General features: G+C 35.5%; 2 protein-coding genes and 1 long non-coding RNA gene across 11 annotated transcripts in view; all 3 read right to left on the reverse strand.

The window, feature by feature from the left end:
* Positions 1 to 14,906, reverse strand: part of LOC107993429 (epidermal growth factor receptor) — a 159,035-nt gene extending 144,129 nt beyond the window's left edge. Inside the window, exon 1 of one of the 3 annotated variants that reach the window (XM_017049837.3) lies at positions 14,142 to 14,906. In XM_017049837.3, coding sequence (XP_016905326.1) covers positions 14,142 to 14,223 — 82 coding nt within the window. In that variant the 5' untranslated portion in view covers positions 14,224 to 14,906. The remainder of the gene's footprint in view (positions 1 to 14,141) is intronic. The other 2 variants (XM_062076024.1, XM_028664631.2) reach the window with 2 other exon arrangements.
* On the reverse strand, positions 757 to 13,643 carry LOC133666211 (uncharacterized). The gene is made up of 2 exons (XR_009830008.1): positions 6,304 to 13,643; positions 757 to 5,999 (listed from the first exon to the last, which is right to left on the reverse strand). It is a non-coding gene; the product is annotated as an uncharacterized LOC133666211 (long non-coding RNA).
* A 2,470-nt stretch (positions 14,907 to 17,376) lies between the features above and the next one.
* Positions 17,377 to 23,128, reverse strand: part of LOC107993428 (protein NDRG3) — a 43,740-nt gene continuing 37,988 nt past the window's right edge. For 4 of the 7 annotated variants that reach the window (XM_028664634.2, XM_017049831.3, XM_017049830.3 and 1 more), the window contains one exon: positions 17,377 to 21,255. In XM_028664634.2, the coding sequence (XP_028520435.1) occupies positions 21,110 to 21,255 (146 nt within the window). In that variant the 3' untranslated portion in view covers positions 17,377 to 21,109. Of the gene's footprint in view, positions 22,594 to 23,128 lie in introns of all 7 variants that reach the window. The other 3 variants (XM_062076031.1, XR_001765099.3, XM_062076027.1) reach the window with 3 other exon arrangements.

Consider the following 23,128-nt stretch of genomic DNA (forward strand, 5'->3'; position numbering starts at 1 on the left):
AATTACAGACCGGAATTTTGATAGTTGATGAAATTAAAGCGATGTAATTCGCTAACGAACAACATCGGATTTTAAATACTAAAGGGGCGAAATGTGATTAAATCTTGTTCCCACCGACGATACAAAGCTACCACAAAAGGTGCAAACTACATCGGTAGCGTTATAAGCTACCGTGATATGTAAACTGATATTTATAAATCCTTACTATACAGCATCGGATAAATAATCGGTTTAAGAAATTAAAAAATATCAGTTTCTTTCAAAAAATATCGCCAAGCGAATTAGATGAAAATAATTTCAAAGATTTGAAATAATAACGATGATAATCGAAGGTAATTAGATCTCTTTTTTCTTATTTTTATTAACGCAAAATTTCAGACTAATGCAGCCAATTTTCGAGAATATGCGCGTATCGTTCTGAAACGCGAGGTAAATAATTATTCATTACATATATATACATATATCTGTGTATACGACCGACAAACACGTATAGATAATATTACACCAATACTAATCGAGAGAGTAGTGTGAACGAGGCATTCCAACAACGCTTACGTTTATGGCATGCTATTCTATTAGTATCAAACGACCATTGCAAACTACCTCTATTATTGGAAATTGCGGTAGAACGAGAAATTTCCTCAATGAATTTTTTTAAGAATATTGAATTACGAGCGCAACAAGTGCGCACACCGCAATTATTTTCCAATCTTAAAACTAGAAATATTAAAATTATCAAAATAGCAGGTTTCGTTATTTTTGTTTTTTTTTTTTTTGCAATATACTGAAAATATATGCTGCCGACAAAATTAATATTAATTTTTTTTGTCGAGTCATAATTACACGAATTCGTTTAATTGTAATTATGTTTTCAAGTATCAAACTCGATAGATTCATGATCGTCTTGTTGGAATAATTTATCGAAAACAATGGATGTACGTGCATCACGAAGGGGTAAGTATAATTCTTCTCTTTTTTTCTTCTTCTCCTTTTATCCTAGACTTTGTATTTTCGTAGCACTTTGTGTACTCGAAGTATAGGAATATCAGAGTGACGAGTACCATTAGTCAATATACACGATAGGCAACGAGTCAAGGGAATACATGAATACTTTATCCAGTACGTGCTGCTTTTCCAATCTACCTCTCTTCTTTCTTTCTTTCTTTCTTTCTTTCTTTCTAGACACGAACCGTTCGCCTGTTCGTGGAACTCGTCAAGTTCCATCGGCAACATGCGTGCTGCGTGTGCGGGGATTTTTTGAACGGAGCCTTGATATACGCACTCTAGAAAGCATCTTGTCTCAAGGGGACACGAGGAAGCGAGAAGAAACCGCGAAATGGATCGTAAAAGTGCACAAAAAAAAAATGATACAAGGTCTACGGTTCGCTCTCAAGGTCTCTTATCATTTGCCAATTAACGATCGTGCTTTTTTTAAAGAAAATTTCTAATCATAAATTAATTCAACAAGAAATTAATAATTTTAAGATATAATCGAGTTTTATAAAAACATTCAATTTAAAATTTTAATTCAATTTAAATATAAAATCGAAGTAGTGGTGTAAAATTTTTTTTACATTCACAATGTTCTCAAGAGGGGTGTATTACGTACATCCTGGCTGAAAAAGGTTCTTTACGCGAACCAACAAACCATTTGGCTTGTCGGCATTCACTAGCAGCCGTTCTGACTTGAAGTGGTCCATGCATGCCTTTTTCTACGGGGCCAAGTTGCCGGTGCAGGACAATTCAACACTCTTTTGTTCGTTCTTGTGTACAAAGCAGCCTCGATACTACGCAGATTGCATTGACCGTGTGCCTATCTTTCGTCTGGAGGAGAAATCTCTCGTGTCATCGTGATCGAAGGAAGAGGGAACGAGAATTTCGAGGGTGGAAGAATGCCTCGTAACTATAATAGGCATCGAGGAGGTGATCGTTGCGTGTCACGCGCTTCTTCCACCTTTCTTCCATCTACTCTTTTCATCGCGAACGATGATGGTCTGTTCGAAAGAAACAGACTCGTTCCATCAAACGATTATTATTCAAAACTTTCTTTTTTTCCTTTAGGAAAAAATATTTTAATACTTTCCCACGAGCAGAATAAATAAATTAATTCGAAACTATTTAAAAATAGGACCGCTCAAATCGATGAGTCAAATAATTCAACAAAAGTTTCTTCAACTTTTTTTAAGGTTACATAGATCAACCGAGGTTTCGTGTACCCTTTTTTTCCCCCTTCCCCCGTGGTCGTTAATGGCATTTTAGATTTTAAAAGGGGGAGGAGGAAGGGTACGATATATTACGTACCGGCAGAGATGGATAAAGAAGCGCGAGAAAAGAAAGATCGGAGAAAAACAGAGCGTAAACGTGACGGGAAGACACGGGATGTCAGCGTGTCTTTCTTTTCCCATAACGGGATCGGTAAGAAGAGGTTTGGATTGATTTACGCATTCAACGCCTCCGTCTACCTTATCCCATGTGTCTAATTAAGAATCGTGCCATATAACTGGCGAGAATATTTTATCATCTTCATATATTATAACGTAAAATAATTACTTCCATATTCGACTCACTACACAGAGTATCTAAAATTCATTAATATATACAGGCGAAACGCCAATAACATTCTGATCGACTTTGCCACGTTATTACACAGCCAATTTTCCGCTGCCGTATCTCGAACAGGCAATCAAGTTCGATGTAATTTCACGCATGTTCACATGGCACATTACCGAGCCGCGCGCGTCAAAAAGGAAGGTTATAGGCGTCTCTGAACTTGTATACACCCGCGAAAAAATGCTCGACAAGAAGCTCGACATATGCCTCTACACAGTGCGCGGCTACCAAGTGTGCCAACCATACGCACATGGCCGGCGAAACTAACTTTTTTCCTTCTTTTACGACACGATGTCCTCTCCTGCGGCGCGAAACGAGCTTTGCATGCGGTTGCGTTTTCGCTAAGCCGTGTGTCAGGGGTCAGTAAAGAAAAAAAGAAAGAAAGAAAAAAAAAATTAAATTACTCAATCAAAGGAAGTCGTGGAAAAGATCCTTTCCATCCTTCTTGATCCGTCATCAATCTTATCAAAAGGAAATTCTTGTAAAATTTAACGTCGATCGCCAATGGAACTCGTGTAATTCGCTCGTGTATTTACCGCATATCGCAGAGTCGTATAAAGCAGAGGTAAAGGTATCCCGTAGAAACGAAACCGAAGAGTATCTTATTCCTCGCGCATACACGACGTTGAGCCAACACGGTGTTCCTTAACCGCGATTGTGTCGACGAGAAGCAAGTGTATATATATCGCCGCTTCTTCTGCCACTTCCATCTCAGTGGCGTTCCCACACCAAGACCGCTACCAGAGTGTAACGTTATATCTTCGCCGCGCTATGGTGGTTCTTTCACTATGGCGAACCAACTCGTATCTCGCACGCGCACTACTCTATACCGTATGGGTGGTCGAAGTGTCACAATCCCGCCGCTCCTTTCTTCAACTGCTCAAGGTGATTTGCGACGAGGAATAAAGGGAAATAATTTGCTAGAAGCTAATAACGAAACAACATTCCATTCCCAAAATCGAGAAATTATCCATCAAAATTTTCTCTCCTTTTGAGACACACGACTTCAATGTTGCCAAAAAAGATGTTTTTCTCGGTAGAGAACAAGATTCCTCCTCCGAAGATTGTTCATCTTATCTTTTTACGACCCTCAAAGTTTCTAAAACACGAAACGTAAGGTGCATGCAAACTAACTATATAACCGGCGATCTAGCCCTCCTTCTTTCTTTCTTTCTTTCTTTTTTTCCTCTCCTCGTGTCTCTTGAAGGCGAGTCCCCGTCTCAAGTTCAGTGCCACCTACAAACAGGCTCGCAGGTTAGTCTCGGTTCTCCTGCTGCTTGCCTCTCCACCTCCATCAGCCGCGCAGCAGGGCCACGCCGATTCGTACCACGACTACGACGCAACAATGCGGTACCTGAGTGTCGTGGACCCTCGGGTAACTTAACCCCCGGTGCCTTTCATCCCTCCTGGACCCCCTGTCTCGCCTACCGCCGCCACACCATCCGAGATTCTCTGAAGTCCAGATAACAATGGCCAGCCAGATTTTCTTTATACTCATTCTTCGTAGGATGCGCCATTTTCTTCGTGCACATGCCGTATCATACCGGTGTATGGGGATGTCCCGAAGGTGCAAAAGAGACTCTCGTCGCCAAGTTTCGGAGAGGAAGTGGGATTCTTGTTCTTCCAACCATGTGACTTTTCGAATATTTCTTTATTTTGGAAGAGAATATTACCGGATCGAAAATATTGTACAGAAAATATGGAAATTGATGTTTAAATTTATTATCATATACGAATGTTTCGTTTCTATATCGCCTATCAAAGCTTAAACGATTAAATAAGTTCGAAATTAAATGTCGAATTACTTTAATTATTTTCACGAAACGATATTTTTCCTCGATGCTCGGATCTATAATTTATAATTTGCTTCCTCGACCACAATCGGAGCAATCTTAAGCTCACGAGGATCGTTGAGAAAAACTAAAAGATTTCTATCGATCTGCAAAGAACAGAAGAAAAATATACATGCACGATTCGCTCGATCGAATGCGATCGATATCGATTGGCTGGCGATCCGAAGACTGTACACGAAGGCGAAGATGCGAAGGAATGGGAGCTCGAGTTCACTTGTTCATCCAGTCTGACCGACGGGGGACGGTTGGACGTTCACCCCGAGCGAAGGGAACGCGAGTTCGCGAGATATCGAGTCCCGGTTTGGAGCAGCGCTAAGTCCCCGGAGACATATCTGGGCTGTTTTCTTCGGGACTGGTTGCCTCATTTGGTATAGAAGAGAGCCACTTTGCGAGCGCGGCCTCGTCTTACGGCGTATCGAAGCCGCGGGACGAGCGGATGTGACTCGTTCTTCATCCTTTCGGTACAAGTCGCAATTTTACACGAGCTTGTCGACCGACAGGAAAACATCACCTTACATGGCCGAGCAATACGATTCTTTTGTCGATTGCGATCCCCAGGAGCCAAGGGCTCGTGGAAGAGTCCAAGTATTTCATACCGATCCCTATACAGTTATTATTATAACTAACGGATGATTGCTGATCCCGAGGAAGTTGGATCGAAGAGGAATTCTACTGTTATTTTTCAATTATTCCTTTTTTAAGTTTTAATTCCTTTTGTATATTAGTTCTTTCTTTTGCACTTTGATTCTTGAACTTTTCTTCTGGATTGTCAATTGTATACTTAATTGCATTACTTTACTTATTTATAATTAATTTTTCTTACTGTCGTTTATAATAAACTTCACCTCTGCCCCGACGAATTACTAATTACTAATTATCGTTGGATTTTTACAACGAACAATCGATAGAACACAGTGAAACGTTTAACCGTAAATGTTAAAACATAATATAAATTTAGGTGAAAGCCCGTCACTTTTCCCTTCGAGAAACTTTTTCCTCTCGTTTTCATTAGCACGCAATAAAGTACAATATGGTATATGACAAGAACCGTTTGAATTGCAAATAAACGAAAGCTGTTGAGGGAAAATTTAAAGAGAGATCTGGTCGACTATGTTCCCCCCCCATGTTTCATCTATCACGAGAGAAACTCACGATCATCGATTTCTGGAATATATTCCGTTTATACGAATGTGAGAAAAAGGCGAAGAAACGGAAAAATAAAGAAGATACGCTCCCCGTTCTATCGTAACGCTACGATACCCCTTTCCTACTGGGAATCGGATGTCGCCTTTACTCGCGTGACGAGAAACTAGAAGAACACGTGAGAAAAACGCGAAACCACGATTTATTCCCTCGTATTACCCTTGCGACTTTTTTCTATTATAACAAAAGACACATTCTATTCCATACACACGAACATTCGTTTCCACGAATAAAATATCCACGAAATAAACGAAACAAAAAGCTAGAGATCGATAAATAATTTCTCACAGAATCCTCCATTCTATTCCAATCTGATTCGCGGAATAGACAGACCTGAAAATAAAAAAGAAAGCTATATTATTCCGAGCTATATTGATCCTCGAAGATCGGAGGAATAAATTGGAAAGAAAGAGGAAGGGAGGCGAAAGCGGAGAGGAGAAAAGAAAAAAATGGGAAGAAGTGGAAGAAGAGACGAAAGAGAGGAAGAGGACCGGGGGGCCTCGTAGCGTGCAATCTTCGCCCATTGAAGACGCGCTGGGAAACTGCACGGTTATTATGCCTGAATGGAACAGGGGACGGGATGCGAAGGACGGGAAGGAATGTCGAAGGTAGCAGAGAGGATGGACGCGAAACGTACGCGTTGCTCCTGCCCAAGGGGGAGGTTCTTGCTTCGCGACCGCGGCACGCAACCTGGAGCCGTGTGGTGGGGTTGTCCACGACCGAGTTCCCCACCACGAGCTGCTCGAAAACGTTTCAGGAACACCGTGTTTGAAGATCGGGTGACGGTTTCTCGGTGGCGCGAGATGGTCGTTGCGATTTTACGAACGCGCCATCTCGATATCCTTGCCTCGCCGGTTTTATGAACTCACTCAACAGGTTGCTCTTTGATAACTGGTTGCCCGAGGTGTCGTTATTCAGGCTTTCACAGGCCCTATTAAACGTTGTTTCGAGAGGTAATTCCGTCGCTAAATAGTATTATTTCGAGAAATAATCCTTCAGAGAGAAAGAGAGGAACAATGACGACGGAGCAAGTTTGAACATTTATTGCAATTCATTGTTTTATCTTATCGCTCTCGATTTTGCCACGCGTTCGTTCGAGCTTATCAATGATAAAGAGTTTAGAAAAGTTATGAAATTCGCAGAAGGATTTATTATTTGGTTAATTTTTTTTCTTTCGTGTAACGTTTTATCGAGGCCAGCGCCACGATTTCGTTTCGAGCGCATACGTGAAAGAAGTTTTCTTAGGCTTCAGGATCTTGCTCTTCCATCCGCGACCGTGTGTGCGCATGTATGTACTTATATGTGCGTATCTGGAGACAGGATGCTGTCGAGTCGATCGTCGAAGCAGCTGGAACGCCTCCATTCAGAGAGACAGTATCGTACGAGCCGCGTACAAAACACGCTTGATAAGAAGCACCTATACACGGTTATAAGACGTTTAAAGAACCGCTCCGAATGTCATGAAAGATATCTTAGGTATACGATAGAAATGGAGTAATAATTCGATAATGTATCTGATGTTATCCGATACGAACAACTATTTTTCGAATCGATAAACAAAGATCGATTACAGACGTGTTGTTTGATAACACTTGCCGATTATTTTACGTTTTCCAAGTTATTTTCGATTTACGACGCGAACATCATAATAATACAATACATCAAATACGAATTAATACGTGGATGTAACAAAATTTATTCGTTTTTCCGTTATTAAATCATACAAATTTTTTACTTCGTTAAATTATCCTGTTTGCGATATTATTATTATTTCTTCTTTTTTTATTATGTACAAAATATGATAAACAGTTTCATTAGAATGATAGATATGAAACTTCGCTTCGTATCGTGTTACAAAATTCACGTTTTAAAAAATTCCATTACCGAGCAATCTTAACACGATCCCGAACACCCGATCGAAGAATTAGACGAGTTTATCGATTTTTCTGACGCATTCTCTCCAAGACAACGTCTTGCTACAAGCAAGAAACATCATCGCGGCATTGAATTCCGGGCCAATACGAGCGCCCCCCTCATCAACCTCAATTAAACTCCACCGTCTCGCACTTATACTCACTTCGCACCCGAGACGCACTGAGTGTTGCTGGTGTTAAGTCACTATGTATTATTGGTCGAGCCGAGTTCGCCTCAACAAGGTTGTTCTGCAGACTTGGAATCGTCAAAGGAATCCTTGTTACGGCACAGTTTTCTTTTTCCTCGCAAAAAATTCGTTACGAATAAGGGAACAATCGTTCGTCCTTGATTCCACGTGCTTAAGTTATTTAAAACAATTGATTCAAGCTTGATCTTATATTATCGCCAAATATACGTACTTTCTTCATCTCCTTCCCAACACGCGATCCACTGAACTTTAATACACGCTTGTATACGGCTGCGTGGAGTAGAAAGTTTCTTGTTTACATTTCGTACGTTGTAATTATAAAATCGCGAGCTATTGTACCGTCGACACCGCAAATTTCTCAACACGGCCTCCTCGATCTAACAGTACCTGTTAAACGACGGTCACTCGATTCCCGGCACCAAGAACAAAGGCGACATGGCATTTCAGTTTTATAAATCTTCCACGAAACGACTAACGTTTCCCAAGCCTTTTTCTTCCTTCAGTTCGAAATAAGAGGAGAGTTAGAAAAAGGAAAGAAAGAAAGAAAAAAGATGCGAGTTAGCATCTCCCATTCTCTCGGTGATTACGAGAATGTGCACCGTGATTGATCCCTTTAGCCTCGTCGAGTGGCGACATTTAAACTGTCACGATCAGCGACCAACTAAGAATCCGTTGTAAGATCTTTTCCTGTTAGTGACCCTCAGCAGTGTGACCATGAGACTCCTCGAGGCTCGTATGATTCAAATTTCACGCCGGGCATGACGTTGAATATCCCCGTTAGGATTATACCATCGATAAAAGCAATGTCGTTGAACTTCAATGCTCTCGATCGTGAAAAAAAAAAAAGAAAAGAAAAGAAAAGAAAAGAGAAAAAATGGTTGGATCCTCGATTCGACGTGGACCGTTTCAAAACGTTGCACGATGAATGCACGAAGCGGCGTGCGCAGGTCTTTGAACTTGCTCCTTACGAGCAACGAGAGAGTCGATTTCGAGCGTGTACCAACGTTCCTTTGCACGGCGAGCGTGCGTTTCGGAAGAGGCTTTATATCATTTTCTCACGTCCCGAGCGCAACACAGAAAAGAAGATAAGATCTGACAGCGAGCGAGTATCGAAAACCGCAAAATCTTTCACGCAAGATTGAATATCGAATGACGACGTAAGTAAAAGCAGCTGAGGGGAGAGAGGAGAGAGAGAGAGAAAAAATAAAAGATCTTTTTTTGCAGTATGATACGTTACGAGCGAATTTATGATATTTTCAATTATTTTTCTCAACCAAAGATTATGGTAATCGAGTATATTTTTAATATTTTTTTCGTTTGACAATTTCATTCGTGACTCGAAATAAAATAAAAGTTTTTTCTCGATAACCGAATAAAATAAATACGTGTTTCGTCGTTGAAGCATGAAATTTATAACGAAATTTTTTAACCTGATTATATACGGTGTGCGTATTCACTGAATGAGGAAATTTTTCATCGAACAGGAAAATTGTGTTTTTTTTTTATGCAACGGATGACGCATATTCCAATATAATTACAACGAAAACAGAAAATATTAAGACGTTAATAGGATTTACTTGGAAAGAAAACCGGAAATCAATTAGAAATCTCAGTCATTCTACTTACAATCCGTGATAATAACTGAGCGAAAGGCTACAATTTTGCGCTATTTCTCAATATTCTTAATTTTATTACGGACGTTATATATTGAAAAACACACGAAATGAATGAATTTCACCAAACGTTAATATCGTTTTTGAAATATTTAATTTGAGAATACAGACAGTTCGAAACGTTACATTGAGAAAACGATTTTGCGAACAAGACGATACAAGAGGTTTTTTCTTTTTTCCATTCATAAACCGGAATGCGAAGGAAATTTCTCATTTGCATCACTCTTTAACACGGTACAAATCACGGTTCTCGTAATATTAAACTCAACAACATCGTAACTTTCACGTATAGTTGCAGTAGTCAGGTCGTTTCGAGATTCCTACGTAGAACGAAAAGCAATATGAATGGATGAGAGGTAGGCAGTCACCGTTAAAACCCTCGCAGCAGGATGCATCTTTTGCCCGTAAGCTAAATAGACTGCATTTCACCGGGAATTTCTCAACCGTGTTGCCAGATTTTCGTATCCATCCATTTTGAAATATTAAAATTTACAAATTTTGAAATAATCACCCACAGAGATTACGAAATTAAGGATTCCCTCTCTACGCGAATATTAAATTTTCCTGCGAACAAATAATTATTTACAATACTTTTGTTACACGCGTAACAAAATGGTGGCGTTTATGAATATATTCATAGAGTCAGAGACGAACACGAAGTCAGAATAATCGTGGAATGTCGATGGAGCACAATTGGCTTTTTGTGCGCGCTTAGATTCGGCGGGTGTATCATTTCATTAACCCATTAAACAATTACGGTTAAGCCCAGTACACTTAGGCTCGTGTCTACAACCAACTGTGAATGCGTTCCTTGTAATTGAACTACGTTAGTTCGGTCTCTTTCTTGGTTTACCAGACACGTGGGTCTGATGCCCTTACCAGAGATTGATAATGGAGTTCCCACTGATTCTAAACAACCATTCCATGCGATCTGCCTATATAATTAACACATTATTTTTAATGCTTTCTGATTAGATATATGTATATATATACGTACAGACGATAATATCCTTATACTTCATCGTTTAATCCATTCCACATTCTGATTGTTGATTGAAATATGTAAAAATATGTATACCGATCATCGAAGGATGATAATAATTTTATATAATAAGCCTGTTCTCACGTTGGTTTTAATAGCAATGAAATTTCTGGTAAAGCAACGGTAATAAATTTGCAATAACGTTCGTTACGAAATGATTACGATTGTATATGTGTATAGCGGAAATGCGGCTTGGCTAGCACGAAGTAACATAGAGAAACAAGTATATCGTTAGAACGCGAGACAGTGTACTAAGTAAAGCGTGGTTGATGCACGAGGTGAATGCATTGTCGCTCGACCCTGATTGCTTCTGCTGCCGCCGCAGCACCAGCAGAGATAGCTCAATTGTTGAACATCCATTGCTACTAAAGTTCATTCACAGTAAGTCAAGACCGTTACTGTTTTTCAAGGAATGTAATATAGGCCGGATCAATTAACGCGAGCCTGGAGCAATTGATTCTTTACAAGTTATCGAAGCCAAACGTGCAACGATCAACGCACACTTTTACATCGATCATAATTCATACGATATAATATTGAAATTTTTCTCAGCGTAAGAAAATAACCAAGATATTTATTGCAAAATCAATGGAACATGCATCGATTGATTCGTCAACAAGAATGATTCTTGTCTAATTACAATCACCAAATCATGACTATACAATCGAATTGATTATCTCATGGAATATAATTACATATAACGTCTGTAAAAGCCATGGAATGAAGATTTGGAACAAAAACGAATCACGTTTGGATTATTTTTTTTATCCTGAGAAAAAAGTCGAAAATCATTTGGAAATCTTTAATGAAAACTCTTCTTTTTCGAGATAATGGAATCACAGGGGACGTATTGCAAGCATCACGATGGTCGAATCACTTGGAAACATCATCGCGCAAGATGATTCGCGAGGTGATGCGTCATCGGTTGCGATCGTCATCGACATCGGTTCAAGTGGTATTGACCCGAACTCGTTCCCTTGCATCCAGGCGACTCGTTACCAATTCGTGGGAACGCCATGGGTATCCAGTACTAATTTTCCACCCGGCGATCCCGTTCACGTGAACGTTTGGCAGAATAATTATTTCCCCGAGGAGACACGCGTAAAAAAGTTCCGTGTAAACGAGTTTAACAAGTGTGAACCGCACTCGGCTAAACCGAAGGAGAAAAATTTCATCTCGAGTATTAGTTGGAAACATGAATTGGCAATGTTGCTAAATGGTAGAGTGAAAGGATATTTGTCGTATCCGGTTAAAACGCGCGAGTAATCGAAATAAGATTCCTTTTAGAATTTTACGAGTCAAATCAAGAGATAAGACAATTTGAATTCAATGAGCTAATGTTAAATCGAAAGAGAACAAATTTTACTGCAAAAGATATTAAAATAGTCGGAATATTTTTAATAAAATTAATAAAATTAATTGTTAGTCAATAGATATGATATGATATGATATGATATTTCGAGAAAACGTTTTTTCCTATTTTATATAGAATATTAATAACAATTACTCGCTCGAGCGTTATTGATTCTAAAACTAGAAAGAAGAGAAAACGAAAAGAAAAACTTGAAGCATTAAAACGTCAATACGTTATTTAAAATGTATGAAAATGAAAAGAGAATTTTGCCAACGTTCGTTACTTTTTCACCGAATGCAAAACATTAACCAGAATATTTTTCTCGATCGCCTCGTGATCGATTGCATATTTCTGATTCGCGATCATTTCATAGCTGCCGCGAAATTGTAGCGTTCGATTCGAGTCTCGACTTCATGGTTGGCTGGCTACCGCTCCTCTATGTCTTTCTTTCGCATGCTAAAGAGAGAAAAGAGAGGAGAAACGTTGCGTCAAAAACGCGAGGGAACGCGTTCTTGCCTCTTCCGCAGGTTGCTACTCGGCTTTTTTACTCGACCAATACTCGACCGAAGAATTCAATGAGGAATCGGCGCATCACGTTTGATTTTCCCGCCATATTTGGTTATTCCACGTTGTATTCCACGTTATTCCTTTATCTGATTATATTATCGTTTTCTACAGTATCGTCGATTGATCGATATAATAGCATATCGAGAGAGATAAAAATTAATCGAAAGATAAATATCATCGTATATAATAATCTATTTCAATAACAGCGAATCTTTGATTAAATGATTTTAATTACACGCTTGAATTAAACGAACATAAAAATCAGTGATATCTGAAAGAAACGAAGAGTAATAATCAAATCTATGAATATGACGAATAAACGTTTCACGATAAATTTTTAATCATGTGATGTGTAAGCGAAATCATGACGTTATTGATACACATTGATCGAAAAATCAATTCTTAACTCTTAGATAGTCGCCCAAGAATTTTTTTATTCGTTAAATAACTTGTTTTAAATAGTTATTTTTTTTAAATAACCTACTACTTATATAACACATAATTTTAGTAAAAAAAAATTCTAAAATATAATATGGATAAAAGATCCAATATTCGCCATCGATCACCGTTTAAGAGTTAATTAAAATCTATAATGTGGACTCACTGGACATTATACGAATGGATAAGAAATAAATCGTTTGATACGACAAAGAGTCTTGAGAAAGCACCTGGCAATAAGTTCGCGATTCTTAAGGAATGGTATTCACGGTTTAACAAAAGTTCCAAACGAGACACGTCGTACCATTGGCCTCATTCTTGGCCGAGCGCTCTGGGTGAACCGATCTTATTAAGGTTTAATTAGCCATTTAACAAGATATATTTAACTCACGGTTTACACAGCGGCTACATGACGAAAAGTGAAAGAATCTGAGGTCATTAAATGGTCGATGCATTAATTACGATACAGTTTATGGAGAAACAAAACGTTCACTTTTTTCCCCTTGTTGTTGTATTTTTAATTATCAATTAAAAAGCATATTTATTATGCTAGAGAATGTGAAAGAAAGAGAGGAAAAATTAGAACAAATTAGAAAAAAAATCACTTCTAAATGTTCTTACTACAGATTTCGTATTTGCTTATTTGTGAAGTTAAATTTGATGTTTTGCTTACATAAAGAATTTATCTTCTTTTTTATGTTTATGTAAGACAGTTTCAGGTGAAACAAGTAATCTAATTAATGTTGATTTTAAAACGGAAATAAATTTTATTTTTGCTAATAAAAAATAATTTAAAACATACCTAAAGTTTTAATTTTGAATCATTTATATGAATTATTTATAATATAAAAATAATAAAATCTGTCATAATAATTTTCTATATATCTCCAAATAATTATTGATTGCAAGTGATTTGTAATAAGAAAGTTAAGTTAAAAGTTATGTTTTATCTATCTATAAATAAAAATTCGCATTGCAGAATCATAAATTAGTGATTATAACATTTTATATTCATTAAATATAATTCAACTATAAATTATATTATAATGATTCAACTGAATAATTAATTTAATATAATTTATAAATTTATAAAACATATATAAATTAAAATGATTTATTAAGTAATAGTCATGTATATTAAAATTAAATAAAACATGCAATTATTTAAAGTTTCCTTTATCGTGTATTCGATAGAAAATATTCTCACGATATAACAATCAATTCTCATTTCGAAATTTCATTTTTTCTCAGTTTAAAGAAAAATAAACAATTGACTAACCTCTTTCCTCGATGACGTCTGCCTCGACGATGTATATCAGCATGAGGAGTATGCAAACCCCAAGGATCTTGGCTGGTCCCATCTTTTATCCAGGGCCTTTCAATCCAGGGAGAATTCCTCAGGCACCTTCACAATAAAGATCGACGCATATCCACTACACCAACACCGCACACTTTATAATATCGCACTATATATCACTTAAAATTTTTTTGGAAGCCCCTGAACGTTTAACGATTAACAGGGCGGTTGAATATAGTTTCACATCGAGAACGAAGTGTCACCAAGTCGTAGCAAGTTCCTTATTGCGATATCAAAGGTTTAAAATTTCACTAGAATCTACTCGTCAGGCCTCTGTATCAGTCCATTTGAGACGATTCAGTCTACATTATATTACAGATATTTTCAATTTCGCGAATTCCACAGAATTTCAATTCACGGGAGAATCAGAAAAGCACGAGCCATTAATTCAAATGTTTCGAACGCATGCGCGCGTTGCCACTCCGTTTTCACTCAATTTGTTTTGCAACAATGCCGGTTACACATCGAAGAAAAAGAATATCTTGAATTCTGTGATTTCACTGATTTAATGTACCAAATTCACTCGCGATTTGTTCGATAAAAATACACCAATTCGATAAGAATTAACGACAATACACGACAAACTTGGAGTCAATGTAAGAAGGCGATCGACCACCTTCTCAGGCGTCTCTCGGTGGACAGCCTTACTCCCACGCTGGCCGAATCAAGAATACGCGCGCCTTGTCAAAGACGAGTTATAATTCCGTTCGATGTCGACAGGTGGCAGTAACATTGAGACTCGACGAACGTTTACGAACATTGCCGATGATCAACGAAGCGATAAGCGGCATCACCGAAGCTATCTGATTAAATTTTTAAATATAAAATTACAAAAAAAAAAAAAAACAATATTTCATAAAATCGTTGTCATGTGTCTATAGGAATCATAATTATAAATATACATATCAGATTTATATTATTTGATGAACGATAAAATTAATGTAGAATTAATTGTATAAGATTTATTATTTATACTTGAAATTATTTAAAAACCATAAATTATCTCTTAAGAGATAAATGCAGGTCATTGTCCATTGAAACAGGTAAGATATGTCGGCATATACGGCCCTATCGATTCTTTGAAAACAGTAGTCGTTTGATCGTCGCAAAAATCATCGAGAGACTGGTTTCTGTCGCCGAGGCACGCACTTAGAGTACGTGCGCAAATGCAACTGCGTATCGAAGAGAAAACTTGATACAGAAAAGATGCGATCAGCAATGAAAAGAAGAAATATATTATTAAATATTATAATTTTTTATCGATTAATTTAAAATAATACATTCTTTTTTTATAAAAATAAGCAGCAAGAAATAATTTTTGTAATATAAATTTTTGTATATATTTCTCCTTTATATACACATCCATACACGTACATAACCTCCTCCCTCCCTCCAATATATTTCAAATATTATCAAAAATATTATATTATATACTCTTGAATTATTAATCGATTTATTAAAAAAAAAAAAATAGTTTTTTCAAATTTATCATGTTAAGTATATTTACTGAAAAGTTTAAATTTAAATTATTCTATAAAAATAAAAAAATTTCGATTATCGTCATGATTTATATCGAACAATATTCGATAGATTCGATTTTTGTAAATTTCGATAATTAGTAGGATGTTTGGCAGCACTATCCAAACAATCATTTATGAAAGAAACGTATCGTATATATGTATTATGTACAAGTGAATTTACATAATTTTGTGCATATTTATATTAAATTTATGTTTAGCAGATATAAATTTAATGATTTTAAAAAACATCAAATGTAAGTTCTATAATTTTATATTCTATAATTGTAATATATCAGTTTGAATTCCAACCACAAAATTGTAAACGAAATTTATATCCAGAACGAATAGAAAATATATTTTTTGATGAAAGAAGAAACAAATTATATATGGGAGTGTTTTTACTCATGCATCTTTCAACTGATGTAAATACAAATAAAGTACTCCTGTAACAAGTTCTTACCGATATATATATATTATATATATAACACGATGCAAATAAGTTTAACATTTATATGTAACATAATTTTGACAATTGAAAAACGTATATGTAGACATATCTTTCATTTTTTTTGTTTATATCATATATGTCACATAATAGCATCTTATTATTCAAATATTTATTACAATAATTCAAATATAATTTGTTAACCTTTAAATTGTGACATGTATATTATTTTTATTGATGTAATTTTTTATGAACTATCAATATTTATCATCATCAATATCATTTTTATGATTTAATTCGATTTCAATATTTATCATCATTAATATCTTTATGATATCTTTATGGATGACTTTAAATATATTTAATTTATGATTTTTATTATGACATAACATAAGAAAAACAAACAAATTCATTTTATTTGATTGTGATTGAACTTACTTCATTATAATTGAAGTATTTATATTAGTTATATCATAATTATATTTATATTAATTATTTTGTAGATTTTAACTTTATAAAATTATTCGCAAATGTCTTTATCGTGAATTTCTTTTTCTATAAACTTTTTTTCTGATAAATCGTTATACCAGATCTTTCTGACGCACTGGTTTCCAGATGAGATCCGGGAGTCATAATGCGTGTTTTTTTGACAGTTTTTTTCTTGTATAAAAGAAGCTCAAAGGAATATGTTTATTGTCAAAGATATATGATGATAGCAAAAGGTATACCTATAAAAAAAAATTGTTTTCGTTCTTTGCATCCAAGTGAAATATTTTTCATTAATTTTTATATATTCATGTTACATAATAATGATTTCAAAGTAATAAGAAATGGATTTTATGATCTAGTCACCGTATGATCACCATATGTTTTAGTTCTTACAGAACTAAATTTTATATCCAATTCACTAAATTTTCAAAACATTTATAAATGTTACAAACACATATTAATAAAGAAATAATTCATTTTTTTTCTAATTTTTTATAATTACAAAAATCATTAATTTTTTAAAATAAAACAATAATTTTTCAAACAATAACTGAAATTAAAAATAAAGTAAATTAATTTTTATAATGTAATTACAAAATTAAATATTAATTTTTTTATCAATTAATTACAATAAAAAATTTTGTAAAGGAGAAATTAATCGGTTCGAAGAATGAAAAAGGATTATTTTATAAGAAAATTTTCATTTTCTTTTTTTATATTTGTTTATTATAAATAACAAGATGTATATTCGGTGCGCACGTGTTGTTTAACCTGTATATTTATATATATATACTCAAGCTCCGTCTAAGTTTATTTCGCTTACTGTACTATACCTTGTTTTACTTTGAGTTTTTGTTAATTATATATTTTTTTTCGCTACAATCTATCTGATGATACGACGCGAGGAATTTTTTTTTTGGAAATTTGCTTCGGAGACGAAAATTCCACGTAGCACCTCAAGGAAAAACATATCGTTATCCTTCTGCGAGATTGTAGTAGCGTTTTGATACCGATTATTTGTGATCGATCGTGTGCAAAATGAATTTTTTTTAAGCCCTTCGTAACCAACAATCATGTTTTGTACCCCTTTATAGACATTCAATCACCGTTAGCATTTCAATTAAAATACAGACACGATATCATTCTCGAACAATCGATAATTTATCTTTTCTTTTCCTCTTTTTTTTTCCCCTTCCATCGATCATAACGAATATAATACAATTTGTAAATTAATTCTTACTAATGATATGCGTCTCATGAACATCTTCAATGAAAGATCAAAGGTTACGATTAGATCTTGTTGAACGGCTTGTACAATGCAATGGTATCACACTTTTCCACGATATGTTCAATCAAATACAATTAATGGGGGAAACACGTTGTGGGATTCGAACGTTGTGGATCTAATCCGTTCTTGAATGTTTCTATAATGCAGTTCCAACAGAGACGTGGAAACGAAGGGATTAATGGATAATGTGTTTGGTGGTCCTTAGAAGCTACGATTACTCTTATAGCATTCGCGTTTTAGCAATGATTAATGCGTGCATTCCTTTTTTTTTTTTTTGTCTCCTTCAATCCTCTCGAAGAATCGAGTTTCAAATTTCTACAACATACTAAGCTGTCGACTACAGATCTGTCTTCAATTCGCCAGCCTAAATAACGCGTCATATGTATACATCTATAATATATTCGCTCTTTTTTTTATAAACTCTCTTTTACATGAAACGATTAAACCTTTCTTCCCTCGATACGTCCTTTGTCTTGACTTTCGTCGTGTTTTCGCGCATCTCCTTCGTCTTTACGAGTTTCATGTTAAAATACCATTTCTTTCGTGTTATTTTCTCTTCATTGATCGAGAAACGATACCGTATCATTCCGACGTGCACAGTACACGCCATTGATGGTTGTAAATGCCGTACTACGAAAATTTTGCTAGAATGTAGAATTTTTAAAGAAACTTTTATAATTCTTTATACATTTTTTGATCCATAGCATTTCCATAATTTTTTGGAGAATTTTTTTTTTCACGCATGCAAAGATCCTTTTTTCCAGAAATTGTGAACAAAACTAGTCAGACGATCGGGAACAAATTTCATTCGGTATTTTGAAATTTCGAGGATATGTGAGAAATTTCGAGCGTCCGCTCCAAAACATAGTATTCAACGTAATTTCCAATTGGCGATTATTACCATAAATGTAGCGTATTGCACGCTTCGTTCTAAAAAGGACGCGCGAAAATTGGGGAAAATCCGGGACGTACGGGAATCGTGATAAAAAACTAAAGGCGTTGAAACTTTCAAAAGCTACGTACGACATCATGTAGCAGGCACGTCTTATCATATCACGCTAGAGGCTTTTAAGAAGCCTGGTAGAACCGTATTAAGGTACCGAACCAGATACTCCTTTTTTTTTTTTCTAATTTTTCGAATTCTTTATTCCTTTTTTTTTTTTAATTTTTCTCTTTTTTTTCTTGAACGATTATCTATGTATCCTCGTTCCTATGTGTATATCACTCAGACGCATGCCCTCACATATTCGTTTCCCTTTTTCTCTGTTCCACGTACACGTACATACTCGCATACATACACATATCCTCCCTTCTAATTATTTGCTAAACGCTTGAAACTAGGAAAGGGTGCGAACGGTGCGCGAGCGCAAACAAACGAACGTTTCAGTTCCGTTGCCGGGCAAGGAAACGTTATTGTTCCATGGAATTCAATCGTTCGAGGATGTTGAAACGCGCGAATATCCCCGAATAGATTCCCTGTTCTTTTTTAACACGAAGCACATATACGTGCAGGCCTACGAGAATTTTTCTTTACCAAAAGAACACGAACAATCGCTCGTCGCGACCGATTGCTTTTAGGCTTTTCTTTTCTTTTCTCTTTTCCTTTTTTTTCTTGCATTCCAGCACTTCGAAAAAGTGTCCGTGGATAACGAACGAACCGACATCATCGAAGACACTTCGATCAATGTCTAATTTATCGATACCTACCTTTGTTATCTCGTTTTCATAACTTTCTCTCTCTCTCTCTCTCTCACTCTCTCTATACATTAATGTTAGCGAAATATTTGGATTCATAACCGTGTAACTTGTCGTATTGTTCGAGCATTGATTTATCGCGAGTAATATAGTCAACTCGTCGAATTCGATAAGAATGCTACAAGCTAATCGACGAGGCTCAACGATTTACTCATGATTCACGAAAACTTAGTAGGCGCGGGAGGACGGATTCAAATTTATAAAAAGATCATCATGCGCTTGTTATTTATCCCATCGTAATAATATACGTAATCCTCTTTCTACAAACTTGACTCCTTTGTGTTCTGCACCTACCAGTCGTACTCGTCCCTCCTTATGAACACGGAAAGCAATAGTGCGCGCTTCTCTACGATGCAGTGCTACCACACATGTTCGTCTTTAATATGATTCGATTTTTTTTTTTTTTTTGCGCATTGTTTCGAATAATAATTATCTTTAGAATAGTCGATCGAATCGTTCAATCATTGCAATAATCGATCTATCGTTATGTACTCGAGAATAAATTTACTTCGTACGCATTTCGACGAGTACCTCCTTTTGAATTTTGCATTTTCGTCGTTACGTCACTCTTTTCGTTTCGTTCTTTCTCATCTTGCTCCTCTGTAAAAGTTACAGTTAAGTAAAATCATGGTTTTCGTTGTTTCTGATGTTGTACGAGAATCGTATTTGCGAGTATTTGCGATGAATGCGATGGATTATTGGATTATATATCGCGCCAGATGTAATTTATAATCGCACACTTTTTTTAATTTGAGATTTCATTATTAAAAAAACGACCGTCGACGAGGACGAGTGTAACGTTGTTCGTTGAGACTTTAAAAAAATACGTTTCGTTGAACAAAGATACCATAGATAACAGTAAAAATCGTCATATCGTTCGATAATAACTGTTTTCGATTTTTAAAAGTGAATCCATGTTTAATTCTGAATTATAATGAACGATAACCGGGTTTAATGTGTGAATAAACGATAAAATTCTTATTGCGTTTAAAATAAAAACTAACAACTAATTTGAACTATTACTAATATATAAAATGAGAAAAACGTGTAGTACAGGCGGTACAAAAAATATTTCGTACCATCCAAAACTGTTAATTCTAATTATCTTAACGTTAATATAAATAAAAGAAATAGGAGCAACTTAAAATAAATCGATAAAAATAAGAATATTCTTAAAACTAAAATTCGAATACGATGTTAGTTTGTTAAACGAAAATTAAAAGTTAGAGCCACGTCCTTGCTCCAACAAAATTTTAAAAAATATCGATGTTCGATTCGCGTGATTTTCTTTTCCTTCTTCTTCTTTTTCTTCTTTTTTTTTCTTTTTTTCTCTTTAAGTTCTTGCATGCTTTGTCATTCGAAAACAATCAATGGCAATTTTTTCAAGAAAAATTTAACAAACGACTGCCTCCGATATGGGATTCTCGGTGATGTGTATAGTCGCGGTGGGCCAGTCGATTTTCTTACTGCAAACATGATTCAATCCCTCGAGAGAAGCCAGTCTGTAGTCAGCCATTTTCAACGGTGATAATGGTGCCACTGTAAAGAAAAATAAACGAAAATTCCAGGTCAGAGTAATTTGAGTGCTGAATAACATTTTTTCATCCTCGCATCTAGGTTGTTAACACGAAAGTACCCATATGTAGTATGTTCCGTACATTTGAAAAAAGTAATTTGTATCATAATTAGAGGAAAAATACGGAACATAGAAACATGAAAAAACGAATAGATTCAAACATCGACTTAGTTTCGATCATCGAAAGAAAAAAATAAAAATAAAATTAAAACAATTAAGACTAAAAGAATAGAGATAGAAAGGCTTGCATGCAAAACGAGAAACAAAAAATTAGAATTATGTGTGTGTTAGAGTGAAACTGTTTTATGTGCAAAGCGTGTGAATCGGAATCGGCACAATCTGTTGTTCGCTATTCTACTGCCCAGTAATGTGCGGAGTTTTTCTTTCGTTGCATGTTTTCATAAACTATCTGTTAATGTCCCACACATGAATAAATGCTGCTACAAGAAAATAGATTAAATACTCTTGCATTTGGAAATAGCCTGTGCATACGTTCATCAAAAGATCAATTTCTACGAGGAAATGATATAAAGCTCTAGAAAGATTTCTGATTTATCGTTGATTGATAAGGTTATTTCATACCAACTATCGATAAAAAAAAATTAAGAACTCAGTCGATAAAACTTTACCATGATCTTGTAATCCTAGTAAATGAATCCTCTTTTCGTAGTGAAAATATCGAGAAATTCATTAAATAAAAAGTTAGTTAAACAAATGTATGAATGTGCAATGCAATTTTGAGCTAATCCTCTCGCTGTAAATAACGATATACTCGATAAATTTTAATTACAAATGCTAAAATTGTGCCATCAATTTCTCTGTGTACAAAAAAAATTTCATTCACCATGTATAATTTTACTTGAAAATTGTATTTTATTCCAAGAAAAACATAACAGCGAGAAGGATAATGATTCTAAGATAATGATCTAAGATCTGAGATATGAAATGCGAGTTTAAAACGAGAGTTTAGTAAGTCCGAAGAGATAAACCCACAACATTTGCACCCCGGAAGAATTAGCATCGTTTAAAAAAAAAAAATGTACAATCAATTAGTTGCCTTTTGGTAATCCTTCAGAGATATAGATAGAGAGAATATGCCCGAGGTCGTCCAAGATTATGTTAGTCGTGATACATCATCGTCGGTTAATACTTCCCGATAAAAGTTTGAATTCCGACTTACTTAACATATAGACGTGGCCTAACTGACCAACTGCGCGCTTGACTCCTTGCGGCCTTCAATTCCTAATTACAATTACCTTCGGGTGTTGTCGGCGTCACGGGCTTCCGCGGGGATCTCACCACTAAAAGGCACAAAGAAAAACAAATTTTCTTTAAAACATTCAAAAAACAAACAATGGATCATAACGTAGCGTAGCGGCCGTAGCGAACGTTCTCATAATTCTCTCTTCTTTCTTTTTCTCTTTTTCTCTCTCTCTCTCTCTTCATCGAAAAAAAAATCATTCTCGGGTGCGATGCATCGCTAGGCCGTTTCTCGTGTAATTAATATATTTAAATAATAAAAATTAAGCAACGATTTTCGATCGTGACTGTCGTCCATGTTCATGATTTTTCGTGCAAAGCAATGAGAAATTATATTTTTTATTTGGAATAAAATGGACGAGTGAATCGTAAAAACGAAAAAAAAAAAAAAAAAGGGAAAAGGAATGCTTTGGCTGTTCATACAGCAAATAAATTTTCGAATAATTTTGATCAAAAATTCTAATGCTATATATTAAACAGCTAAAGCGTAAATTTTCCTGATGTTTATTATGAACGAAATTTGAGAACAAGACACGTCTACGTTATAAACTTTTGTCTAAACTACTTAAACAATAG

This window comes from Apis cerana, linkage group LG6 (assembly GCF_029169275.1).
Source record: "Apis cerana isolate GH-2021 linkage group LG6, AcerK_1.0, whole genome shotgun sequence".
Classification (NCBI taxonomy): Eukaryota; Metazoa; Arthropoda; class Insecta; order Hymenoptera; family Apidae; genus Apis; species Apis cerana.